Source organism: Octopus bimaculoides, chromosome 12 (assembly GCF_046866305.1).
Source record: "Octopus bimaculoides isolate indiv1 chromosome 12, ASM4686630v1, whole genome shotgun sequence".
NCBI lineage: Eukaryota > Metazoa > Mollusca > Cephalopoda > Octopoda > Octopodidae > Octopus > Octopus bimaculoides.
Window position 1 is genome coordinate 44939708 of NC_142939.1, and position 12842 is coordinate 44952549.

The following is a 12842-nucleotide window of genomic DNA, read 5'->3' on the forward strand; positions in this document are numbered from 1 at the left end:
ATAATCTTATAACTATTCTAGTGGTTCATCATACTACTCTTTCTTGCCACAGAGACTGAAAAAAATAGATATACAAACTCTGAAAATAATTTGGCAACAAATTTATAGCTGTAACAGTTTGTTGTTGAAGCAGTACATACAGGATGAATAAACTACAAGGTAAAAAGAAGGATGAAGAAGAAGAAGAAAGAGAAATTCCCATCGAGACAATGCATACTATTGTCAAACAACATAAGGATCAACTTGCACTTCAAGTCATGAAAGTCTCAGAGTCAATCAAACTGTAAGTTGTTATGGTAGTTATTAGTAAAAAAAAGTGTTTCTTAACATGTATGTAAGTATTAATATACTTACATACACGTATGCATGCATATATACATGTGCACATATATATATATATTTGGCATAGAGCAAATGTCTACGGTTGTTAAAGAATTTTTTTTGTCTTCTCCTTTTCATTGTATATATATATATAAATATTCTCCTTTTCATTGTATATATATATATATATATATATATATATATATAAATATTCAACTTACAATGAAAGTAAACAAAGTTTGCTTTAGAAGCATTGAGAAATAATTTATTCTCAAACGCATGATAATGCTAATGCAATAGCATGAACAGGATAAACAATCCATATATTGCAGAAAAATTCGTTACCAGCCAGCCATGAGACGTGAACTCACATCCCTGTGATTATGCGTTAAGTGTTTTACCTTTAAGCTAAACTGCCCAGTAACGAATTGTTCTGCAATTTTAGGATTTATAAATCTAGCTTTATAAGATGCTAATACTATTCTTATAAGATGCTAATACTATTCTTGTCAGAGGGTGTTGTAGTCTCACCACAACATCTCCCCTTTTGAGATTTTGAGTTCCGAAGGAATGAAGAAATTTTATCTATTGCTATTATTTTTGGGTGTCTTTTTTGCTTGGGCCTTATTTCAAGGTGTTCAGTCAGCTTCCGTTTCCTATGCTGGTTCTATGGGACTCCATTACTTTCAGTGCTGGGACATCGAATACATAAAAAAATACTTCCATAGGAATTTCTCTCCGTTCTTTGGTATGTCTCTTCTTTAGTTGATTTATGGATCTCTTATGTTCCTGGTGTGGTCATTTTTGGTTTCAAGGCCATCCTCCCAGTCTTCTTTACCATTTCTGCAGGTTTTAAAAAGCACTTTATCACCTACTTCAAAACATTTTCTTATCAATAACTTATCAAAAATCGATTTTATTCTTCTCGCAAACATCAACTTTGTGGGTGACTTTCCTGAATTTGTACTTGGATTGGGGGTTACTCTATATACCGTTAAGAATTTTTTTAGTGCTTTGTTGTTACTGAATTTGTTCCTAGCTTTTCTTAACTCTCTTTTGAACGTGTCCACAAATCTTTCTACCTACCCATTTAACCTTGGGTAGTAGGGTGGAGTGAAAATATGCTTTATTGCATGCATTTTATAGAAGTTCTTGAAATCATACCTCAAGAATTGTGTTCCATTATCACCAGTCCAGCATAATCGATGTGTATGGGTTCTTAATCTCTGGCCATAGTTGATATTTTACTAGTGGGGCTTAAGCCACACGTGTGCAACTGCGACAAGTTTTCAATATTCCGGTCCATAGTTGGCCAATAGACGTGGCTCTTTATTGGAGCTTTCATCCTCAACATTCCTGGGTGTCTGCTGTGGAATTACTGCAATACACGGTTTTTGTAATGTAGTCGGTACTACAGCTCTTTGTGCATACATCAGAATATTGTCGCTTATTGAGAAACTCCTTGAATTAGTAATTTTATTCTGCTTATTTTTTAAAGCTTCTTTCATTTTTGTAATATACTCATTGCCTACAGATTTCATTCTTATATCCTGTGCAGTCACTGGGAGTTCTTGGATAACATTTGTCATAATACTTTTTATTTCATTTTCTGCCTGCAGTGCAGCTATCATGGTATTTTCTTGTGGCTCTGTACATTTGGGAAATAGTCTCAATAGACAGTCCGCATGACCAATATTTTCAATAGAATATACTGCATTTTGAAATTGTAATTTAGTAATATTATTCTCCCAGATTAGAGTTGGTTTGCTGTATGGGTAGGTAACCCTTTCTTTGACCCATAAATTGATAGCAATGGTTGATGATCTGTTTGTAACAGAAAACTTCTACTATGTAGAAACCTGTGGATTTTTTTTTACAGCGAAGATAATCGATGGGGCTTTTTCTATCTGACTGTAATTTTTCTCAGCTTCTATCAGCAAACATAAATCACTGGTTTTGTACTTCCATCTTTATACTTTTATTTGTATCATTCATTTGACTGTGGCCATACTGGAGCACCACCTTTAGTCAAACAAATCAACCCTAGGACTTATTCTTTGTAAGCCTAGTACTTATTCTATCGGTCTCTTTTGCCGAACTGCTAAGTTACAGAGACGTGTTTAGTTCTGATGGCCTTTCATAACTGTCTCAGCAAATTAACATAGTACTCTCCATGTATGTGTGAAAATCTGTTAATATGAATGGTATGCATGTGTGATCTTTTCTGTGATGCAATTTATACACTATGTATGGGGAAGAATGATACTGTTTGTCTGTATATATGTATAAATGTGTGAAAACCTGCTTATATGAAAGGTGTACACACATATATGCATGTGTCTAGGAATTTAAGTGTGTGTGTATTCTAGAACAGAAATTGTTTAGAGCTTATGTGTTTTTCTTTCCTGCATATGAAATGATCTTGGCCTTATTTGAAGCTGGTAGGGAGGGATGTTTGCACGACATGTATTGTCCATTTGTCTCTGGCTCAAAGTAATAAAGCCAAGAATCTGCCTCAAGCAATGTCAGATTTTCCTGTGATGTGATCAGATGATCTTGGCAAATGGGGCAAATATGGCACACCCTACATAGGAAGCACAATAAGAAAACTGCATATATGCATTAAGGAACACATGCAGGCAGACACTTCCATGAAGAAACATCTACGGAAATGCCAGACCTGGGAATTCACAGTGCACATCAAGGCAACACAGCAGAAGAGGGGCAACCTTAGAATCTCTGAGGCCATCCTCATACATCAAAAGAAACCTAAGATCAACAACAGAAGAGAATCACAGGAAGCTAGCTGGTTGCTATAGCAACACCTTTCCACACATGTCCACTCTACACACACTCACACACATGCACATCAACAACATTCATTAATTTCTTGAAAATGGGGTCATAAATATTGAATACAAAGTAAGTCTACATTAATACACAGCCTTGGTTTTTTATCTCATTACGAAAAGTAAATCCTTGACCCCTTATTTGCATAATCACCGAACCTGGAGCACCAATCAATGCTCTACTGTCAGCAATTAGAGCATTTGAACCAAGCTTTGAAGAAAAAAAGACCTGCTTTAGTGAATCGAAAAGGAGTGATGTTTCATCATGTTTTTGACTTTTTTTAGTCAACAGAGACAGACTGCCATCAGTCTATTTTAAGGACCATGTGGTGATAACTATTTTTATTATAAACAATCTTTCTTTAATATTAAATATTGTAGGACAGCTTTGTGCCAGAGTCTTAAGTCTTCATTAGTTAATAATTATTTTCTATTTTTCAGGCACATTACAGCTATTGAAGAAAAGATGCCTACAGATCACATGCTTAAGCCGCAAAAACCGAATCCATGGGTAGAAGACCAATCAAAAGGTGGTGGGGGATGTCTCTTAGTGTAAAAAAAATCTGTCTACAAAATATCAAATTTACCAATTTGTGCACGAAAAGGTTAGTTTTCTAGTCTTTGGCCATAGTTTGGTGAGTTAGTATATTCAAGAGTCAAAATATTCAATTTTGTTTTGCTAAGTTACCTGTTTTGAAATTGAATTTTTTGAAAAGTATCTTCTGTATTAAAACAGCTTTCAAAAACATGTAATTAGAATAAAATATTTCTAAAAATATTACCTGCTATTAAGCAACTAACAAAAATACAACCCAATGATTGTTAATGCATATCTATGTGTTTTTGTGTAATAAAATAATTTAACACTAGTATTGATTTTTACAAGTGACTTTAAAGCATTTATTGTTCAATTATCAGGACAACTTATGTAACTATAATGGTTCTATATACAAATAGAGAAGCATTATAATAATATAAACTGCAAAACAACCATTTTTCAATTCAACTAGAATGTTTGTCAGTTTTATAAAATTTAAAAACAATTTTCAAAATATAAAAGCAAAATTAGTTTTAGATATATAAAATGATTTTTTTAGTCCATTTGAAAAAAATTTAACTCATGATTCCTGTTGTATTGGTTCCAGTCCACTTAAACTGAACTTGTAACTTAAGACCTTATCTTTATTGTGATATCAAAAAGTAAACTTCTTTTAAAAAGATTTCAAAGGATGATGAGCAAATAAACTTTGAAAGTTTGGCATCAGATAAGAACCCAAGGTACTTAGTCGTAGTGTTCCCTTTTCAAGAAGGCTTCACTAAAATATTTTCTTCCAGCAAACTTAGCTAAATTTTTAAACTTCACTGAGATATGAAGTTGTAAGATTCCACATTTCTTGATAATCAAAGTTAATGTAAATATTATTAAGAGAATATTAAATATTGCATTCAAATCAACCAATCAAAGAGTCAGATAAGGAAAAACTAATAAAAAAAGATTGATTCCTAAACACTAATAATTGAGATAAAAGAGCCTTGATATCTGTAAATTTTAAGAACAAATTTATTATTTCAGTAAAAATAATTTCTAAGCTAGAGATTCAACATCTTTATCAACAATTTAACATTGTTCTGACCATGCCAATAAACCCAATTTACACAAACATTCTCAGATTGAATTTCTAGTCAGTTTGCAGTGCTTTGATGGATATTTATAACTTCAATGATAATTTCTTGACTTAGGACCATTAAGATGCAATGTAATAAAGTTAATTTACATTCATTAAGATACATAATTTGGTAATTGATTAAGGGTAACATAGTCAATGTTTGCTGTATGGATAACTGTGACAACAGCTTCAAGAAGAAAGCCAAGCTAGTAGTACTTTTGAACAAGAATGATTATCAGCAATGTGTGATGTAAAGACCGCTATTTTAGAGGTAGACATGCAGATAGGCTGTCAGTGAGGAAAGAGTCATTTAGAAAAATACAAGTGCAAAATTAATGTAAATGTCAAACTTTTGAAGCTGTGTGATTACTTCAGAGTATCACTGTTAGTATTGGGTTAAGTCAGCCTAATGGGTTGGCAGAAGAGCATTGGAATTACAGTGACAATATTCTAAAAAGGAAGAAATGCTTCTGGCCTTGAACTGAGAAAAAAAAAGTGTTACCATCCTGGAAATGCAAATATAAGCTGGAAAATAGGAAGGCAATAAAAATAAAAAGTTAGGCATTAACTCTCCTGCCAGTCACACACACACACACACACAGCCATAAGAATATCATTTATTGGGCTTAACACTGCTGCTAATTTATTGATTGATCAGTTGCAGGATTTAAGACACAGTGTAACAATGAAAACCAATGTTCCTACAATTATGTACACCATTTTCCAAGAGTAAGGAACTCGTATATTTGAATTTTCTTGGGTATGCCCACTTCCAATTTCTTCAATATATTCAAAGAAATTCTCTTGATTTTCACTTTTGAAATTAGTCAGAAAGCATTTATGAGCATGTTGACAACCAGAATGTACTTCCAGAGCGACAGGAAGGCTAAAGGAATGCACGATCTATTATACAGAGAGAAAATAATTCTAAAAGAAGTGAGATCTAGAAAGAAAAATTTAACAATAGCATGGATAGATTATAAGAAAACCTATAACATGATACCACATTCATGGATATGTGAATGAGTATATTCAGTACTTCCAACAACATAAGAAATTTAATTAGTTATAGCCTGAAGAAATGGAAAGTAAATCTTACTCAGGTGATACAGCCAAAGGGAAAAGTTAATATCAAGAGGAAAAAATTAACCATTTGCTCTGGATGATCTGAAGCTTTTTAGTAAGAATAAAAAAGAGATAAATCCTTTAGTACAAACTGTAAAACTCTTCAGCAAAGATGTGAGTATGGAATTTGGTGGCATAGGGTAATCATTGTGCAATATTAGTCAGCCCCCCCCCCCCAAAGCAAGATTATCTGATTGGTAAAAGGAGGCTTTGCATAGTAGATTTCCAAACATAGTTGCAGAAAATTGTAATAGTGAGGTATGGTTGAGGTTGCAGAAAGGAAGGCTGACATAAAGTGTATTATCAGGTACTGAAGACTAACTAAATAAAAACGAAGATAGACAAATTCCCAATAAAGATCATGTAAAACAAATGAAGAAAGTGTTACTCACATATTTAGTGAATGTAGTATACTGGCACAGAAAGAATACAAGAAAAGACATGACAACCTACAGTGAATGATCCACTGGGAGTTATGTAGAAAGCTAGGATTTGACCATACTGATAAGTGGCATGAACATGAACCTAGTAAAATGCTACAAAGTAAGAAATATAAGACAGTGTGAGATTTTAACATTCAGACTGATAGAGTAATCGGGGCTAGAAGGCCTGATTTAGTTGTAGTAAACAAAGGGAATAGAAAATGCCAGGTAATTGATTTTACAGTCCCAAATGATGAGAAAGTCAATATAAGAAGTATAAGGAAAATAGCCAAGTACCAAGACCTGGCCATTGAGTTACAGAGGCTATGGAAAGTGTGCATAAAATGCATCTCTGTAGTTATAGGTGCATTAAAAACTATTCCTAAAATTCTGAACAGATGGACAGAGAACACGATATCTTCACTCTACAACCTCACAATATTGGATGTTGTGCACAATATTGGATACTTTAATAATAATAATAATAATAATAATAATAATAATACAATAATCCTTTCTACTAAAAGATGATGAAGTGAGGAGGAGGATTATTGTTTGGAAAGAGAACGTCCTTCCAATAAGACTTCAGGAAGAACAATTTCTGACATTTTCTCTCTCACTTCACTTTAGGCTTTTTGGATACACTTTAGATACTTTATCAGGATGATGTTTTTCTACAAATTCAGAATCATATTATCACTTTGACAACACTGCCTTTATATCACTCGTATAGAGATAGCCTTCTCCACTACAATGTCTTCCTCCAGGAAACCAGTCTCTTCCATCACATCCAAATGCTGCAGGAATTCATCTGTCATAAGTTCCTCTGAGTGTACCTCGACAAGATTGTTAATGTCCCCATTGTCAACCTTGAGGCCCATAGACTTGCCAAGAGACACTATCTCCTTGACTACAGGTGTCTCAGACTCAAACCCCTCAAAGTTCTCTTTCAGATATGCAGTCAGGCCACAGCTTCCACCCTGCAGAATTCAGCATTCTCCTTGTTACACCCTGCCAGGCCATATCAATGATTTTTAGGCAGTTAACAATGTTGTAGTGCTCCTTCTAAAATTCATGATGGATTAGATTTGTATTTTTGGTGACTTCAAAGCACTAATAAAACAAGTGTTTGGCGTACAATTTCTTAAAATTAAAAATCACTCATTAGTCCATGGTCTGCAAGACAAGGGTGGTGTTATGTTCAGAACTTTTATGAATTTAAATTTGTCCAGGATATCATCTTCAAGATTAGGAGGGGTGAGCAAGAGCATTGTCGTGGATGAAGAGAACCTTGAGAGGAAGATCGTTCTCCAGAAGGTACTTTTCCACTGCTGGTCTGAAGACAAGTTTGATCCACTCGGTGACCCTGACCTTAACATTTGCACTCCACATAACCTGCGGCTTTCCTTCAGGGTTTTTGAAATGGTAGACAAGGAACAGCTTAATCTTCAAGTCTCCACTTGCATTGACGCAAAGGGTGTATTTTCCCATGCAATTTTTCTTTTCTTACCCAGTAGCAATTTGTTGAAGACTGATTTTATTTTCGTTGCAAACACCTGCTCCGATGGTGACATACCTGCTGATATATTTGGATTTGGTGCCACACAATATACTCTTAAGAATTGTTGTAAAACTATCTCATCCGTGACTTCCTTAGGGCTCTCTTAAACGTATCAACAATGTGTCATATTTGTGAGGAAATATCATCCCCACTCCCATTTTCAAATAGTTTTTGCTGTTTCTTTCTTTACCCATATTTTTAGATAACATTTTGCAGAAATACATTTTCAAGAGAGTGTGGATTACATTAGATTGAAAATTCAAAGAAGTTTGAAATGAATAAGTGAAAATGCAGAGGTTATAGAAATTAGTGATAACGAAGTGTGTGGAGAGATAAAGAATGATGAATAATTCATCTAAAAAAAAAACACATTAGAGTTTGTGTATGTGCGTAAAAACAAGTAAAAGTATGATATTAAAACAAAATATCTTCTTCCTACCTCTTAAAATCACTGGATATAATATATATACAATATACAATAATCCCACATTGCAGGATAGATTTGAAAAACTACAATTTTTATTCTTTTGGAATGAACACAAACATAGGTGCTGAGACAGTGACTAAACTTGTAGTGTTTTGTAGGGATTACTCCAATGAATTGACAGTAAAGTAATTGCTTCTATCAGAATTGTTTACCTTTAAAGCGGAAAAAAAAGAAAAACCAACGTATATGACAGGTATGTAAAGTATATTTTGTGTACTTCTTTCTCTGTTCATTCAGATAAGCTGTACATATGCATGCACACACAAACACAAAAGTTCTCCAGACATTTAGCTGTTATTTTTAGCATATCGAGTTTTGTGGAGAGGGCTTCACTTTCAAAACAACCGTTCATTTTTCACATTTCGACAGCGGGATGGCTGGGGGATTTGGGGCTGGAGTTTTTCATAAAAAATTTGAAATTAAAATTTGAATTTTCTATTTATTTTTTCCATATTCTTAATCTCCATATTTTCCCATGTAGATTGATGGGGGGGGGGGGGGGGGGAAATCAACAAAAATTTTTTTAATGTTTAAAAAAGAAAATAACCCCCCCCCCCCTTTATTTCACATGAATTACTTTGTCACATTACTGTGGGAAATTACTCTGAAAGAAATATTTGCAGAAAGGGGAGTAGATTGATTACATTGTGTTATCACAGCTTTGTGAGATTTGGCTGTTATTTCTAGCATGTGGATAGCCTGCTTGAAGGCCTGAGGGTATACTCTTTTACTCTTTTACTTGTTTCAGTCATTTGACTGTGGCCATGCTGGAGCACCGCCTTTGGTCGAGCAAATATATATTTTTTGAAAGATTGAAGTTTTACAAGCCATTTTTTTTTCAGAATCGCTAGGGTATCTGCAGAAAGTTGAATGTAATTTCGGAATATAACGAGGAAAAATTCGGATCTTGGGAATTTTCCGAAAGTCCTCTCCCAAACTCAAGATTTTCCCCACAAATTACTTTATAATCGTAATGTATGCCGTTTGAAAGGTATTTATATAAAATTTCAATAAAGAAAAAGCACATTTTCCTAAAAGTTACAAGGAAAAAACTCGGAGCTTCTGAATTTTCCGAGGTCCTCTCCCCACTCTCCCGTTGCTTTGCGCGCATTTTTTTTTTTTTCATATTCGTTTTCTACACATTTTTTAAACACCCGTTGCACTATTTTTTTCTGATTTTCGTTTCCAGGTCAAGTTTTAAACATTAACCCAATTTTTAAATTTATTATTATAACTATGTTTCTTAACTATTTTCAAATTAATTGCGTTACCTATGTAATTGACCTTATCTTTGTGTTTCGTCTTTGTTGTAACTTTCTGTAACACCTTCATGTATTTGTTTTTTTGTTTTTCTTTACGTAACCCCCCCCCCCCCTGGTTTTTATATAGATCCACAGGGTAAACCTAACCCTAACCCTGACCCTAACCCTGACCCTAACCCTAACCCTAACCCTGACCCTAAGCCTAAACCTAACCCTAACACTAGTTTTGTGAGATTTGGCTGTTATTTCTAGCATGTAAATAGCCTGCTTGGTGGTGGGGTGGGGGGGAATTGAAATTTTTCAAAATTTTTTTTTTCAGAATCGGAATCTCCATAGCCTAAAACGTGGGATTCCGTAAAAAAAAAAAATTAATAAATAAGGGGGGGGAAAGGTTCAGATTACATTATAGTCCATCTCTACCAAAATCTGTATAATTAATGATTTTTACCAATAATTTCGGTGCAAGAATAGGTTCGCTTTTCTATTTCTACATTACTCTGTGGTCGCTCTACCTGCTAATAACCACATCTGCCTCAAAAAGCTCGCTAGTCTTTAAAAACGAGGAGGGGAATATTGGGCGAAAGTAAAAATATGTACACCGAGTGTTTCGGGGTTAGGGCACCTGTTTTTGTTACGCTGAAAACGGGTGGTGTACGTATTCTTCATCTCCGCCGGAATATTGTATGCTTTTTCTACTCTAGGCACAAGGCTCGAAATTTTGGGAGAAGGGGGGGGGGGCAGTCGATTTAGACCGACCTCAGTACGCAACTGGTCTTAATTTATCGACTCCGAAAGGATGAAAGGCAAAGTCGACCTCGGTGGAATTTGAACTCAGAACGTAAAGACAGACGAAATAGCGCTAAGTTTTCCGCCCTACGTGCCAACGATTCTGCGAGCTCGCCGCCAAATGTATTGACAGGAAGTTACACGCTTGCATTTTAATTATCTATCTTATTTATCTTCTCTGTTTTTTTTTCTTCATCTATTCTCATTCTCTTACCCGTTTACTTTTGTTATTTTTTTTAGAATGTTATCTATTAATATTTTTTTTTATCTCCATGGGAATTAAACGACTGTTTTTTAAACGGCTCCCACGCAAGTCAATTTCTGGAGATTACACGTGATTAGAAGAGTAACCCTTTTGCAGCTGCGTTAGTTTAAGACGGCGTTTCATCCTCGAAGACCCTATGCATTCTCCCAAGGAATGAGTCGAAGCAATGGATATTTTCTGTTCTAAAACTCCCCAAAATTGTGAGTAATTTCAGATATTTTGAATCATGTTTTTAATTTATTATTATTTTAACTATGTTTCTTGACTATTTTCACATTAATTGCTTTACCTATGTAATTAACCGTATCTTTGTGTTTCGTCTTTGTTTTAACCTTCTGTAATACCTTCGTTATTTGTTTTGTTTTCAAAACAAAAATAACTTTTCAAAAGAAAGTTGCCATTGTATTGTGTATTTATTTCTTCATTACCCACAGGGGGCTAAACAGAGGGGACAAACAAGGACAGACAAAGGGATTAATTAAGTCGACTACGGTAATCTTCCAGTTTCGAGAGGTAAAAGAATAAATAAAAATATTCAAGGGAAATGACTGAACGTCTTACTAGTATTATCCGTACTAATTTGTTCATAAATAAATCACGTGATTTGGTTGACATTAACTGTTTATATATAAATCACACATGTGATTGAATATCATAGTTTTCTTATGAGAAATCGAAAATGCCTCGTGGAAGACCGGATGCACAACATCTAACCCTAACCTTAAAAAAAAAAAAATTCCGTCGCATGCTGTTTGTAAAAAAGAAAAAACATTTTAAACTTTTATAAAAAAAAAAATTCCGTCGCATGCTGTTTTAGAGAGAAAGTAGTACGGATAATACTGCGGATTTTTTTAAAACGGGGGGCCACATTTTTCATTAACGAAACACTTTGAAACTTGGAACACTGGTAGAATGTGTCATATAAAACATCTTTGGATCTTTTTTAAAACGGGGGCCACATTTTTCATTAACGAAACACTTTGAAACATGGAACACTGGTAGAATGTGTCATATAAAACATCTTTTCTCTTAGTCGTCTTAAAAAAAAAAAGAAATCCATAAATTATTCCATGTTAATGTTGTCGTATTTCTGTAATTTCAACCAATCACTGATGTCCATTCAGCCGATATACATTAAGCGCCGACTACATAAACAAACGATTCTGAAACAATTAACCCTAACTCTAACCCTAACCCTAGGGTTAGGGTTAAGGTTAAAGCAAATTTAAAATGAAAAAAGCAAATAAAACGAAGAATCGTTTGTTTATGTAGAGTCGGCACTTAATGTATATCGGCTGAATGGACGTCAGTGATTGGTTGAAGTTATCGAAATAAGACAATTTTTTTACATGAAATAAATTCGAATACAAAAATATTTTTCTGTTCTATAACACAAAATAGATAAGTATACGAAGTTTGAAAGTCTTTCGGTACCAAAAACACTACGTAAAACATTAATGAAAAATGTGGCCCCCGTTTTAAAAAAGATCCACATTTTTTTCTCTTAGTCTTCTTAAAACAAAAAAGAAATCCATAAATTATTCCATGTTAAAGTTGTCGTATTTCTGTAATTTCAACCAATCACTGACGTCCATTCAGCCGATATACATTAAGTGCCGACTACATAAACAAACGATTCTGAAACAATTAACCCTAACCCTAGGGTTAGGGTAGGGTTAAAGCAAATTTAAAATGAAAAAAGCAAATAAAACGAAGGTATGGAGATTAAATACGCTTTACATCGCTTAATCAACCAAGGAGTAAATGTAAACAACTGAATACTTGTCAGTGATTGGTTGAAATTATCGAAATATGACAATTTTTTACATGTAATAAATTCGAATACAAAAATATTTTTCTGTTCTATAACACAAAATAGATAAACGTACAGTCTTTCGGTACCAAAAACACTACGTAAAACATTAATGAAAAATGTGGCCCCCGTTTTAAAAAAGATCCAATACTGCTAAGTCGTTCAGTCATTTCCTTTGTATTTTATTTACTTTTTTAACCTCTCGAAACTGGAAGATTACCGTCGACTACACCGTTGCTTGTTAGTGTATTTTATCGACTACTGATTCAACACTTTTATTCTGA

At 34.1% G+C, this 12842-nt stretch overlaps 2 protein-coding genes across 3 annotated transcripts in view; both read left to right on the forward strand.

The window, feature by feature from the left end:
* LOC106880513 (guanine nucleotide-binding protein subunit gamma) lies at positions 1-4039 on the forward strand. Its single transcript, XM_014930491.3, has 2 exons — positions 1-283; positions 3612-4039. Exons 1-2 carry the CDS (start codon positions 144-146, stop codon positions 3724-3726), a joined length of 255 nt encoding a protein of 84 aa, XP_014785977.1. The 5' UTR covers positions 1-143; the 3' UTR covers positions 3727-4039.
* A 3622-nt stretch (positions 4040-7661) lies between these two features.
* The window catches only part of LOC106870933 (N6-Methyl-AMP deaminase), a 16997-nt gene continuing 11816 nt past the window's right edge, over positions 7662-12842 (forward strand). The window contains exons 1-2 of one of the 2 annotated variants that reach the window (XM_052972164.2): positions 7662-8625; positions 10721-10945. The gene's annotated coding sequence lies outside the window, so the exon portion shown is untranslated. The remainder of the gene's footprint in view (positions 8626-10720; positions 10946-12842) is intronic. The other variant, XM_089360989.1, reaches the window with a different exon arrangement.

What these genes read in the sequence shown, in the direction of transcription:
- LOC106880513 (XM_014930491.3), top strand. Translation starts at nt 144, where the DNA reads ATGAATAAACTACAAGGTAAAAAGAAGGATGAAGAAGAAGAAGAAAGA. An exon ending in GTCTCAGAGTCAATCAAACT is followed by an intron (nt 284 to 3,611) that starts GTAAGTTGTTAT and finishes TCTATTTTTCAG; the next exon opens with GCACATTACAGCTATTGAAG.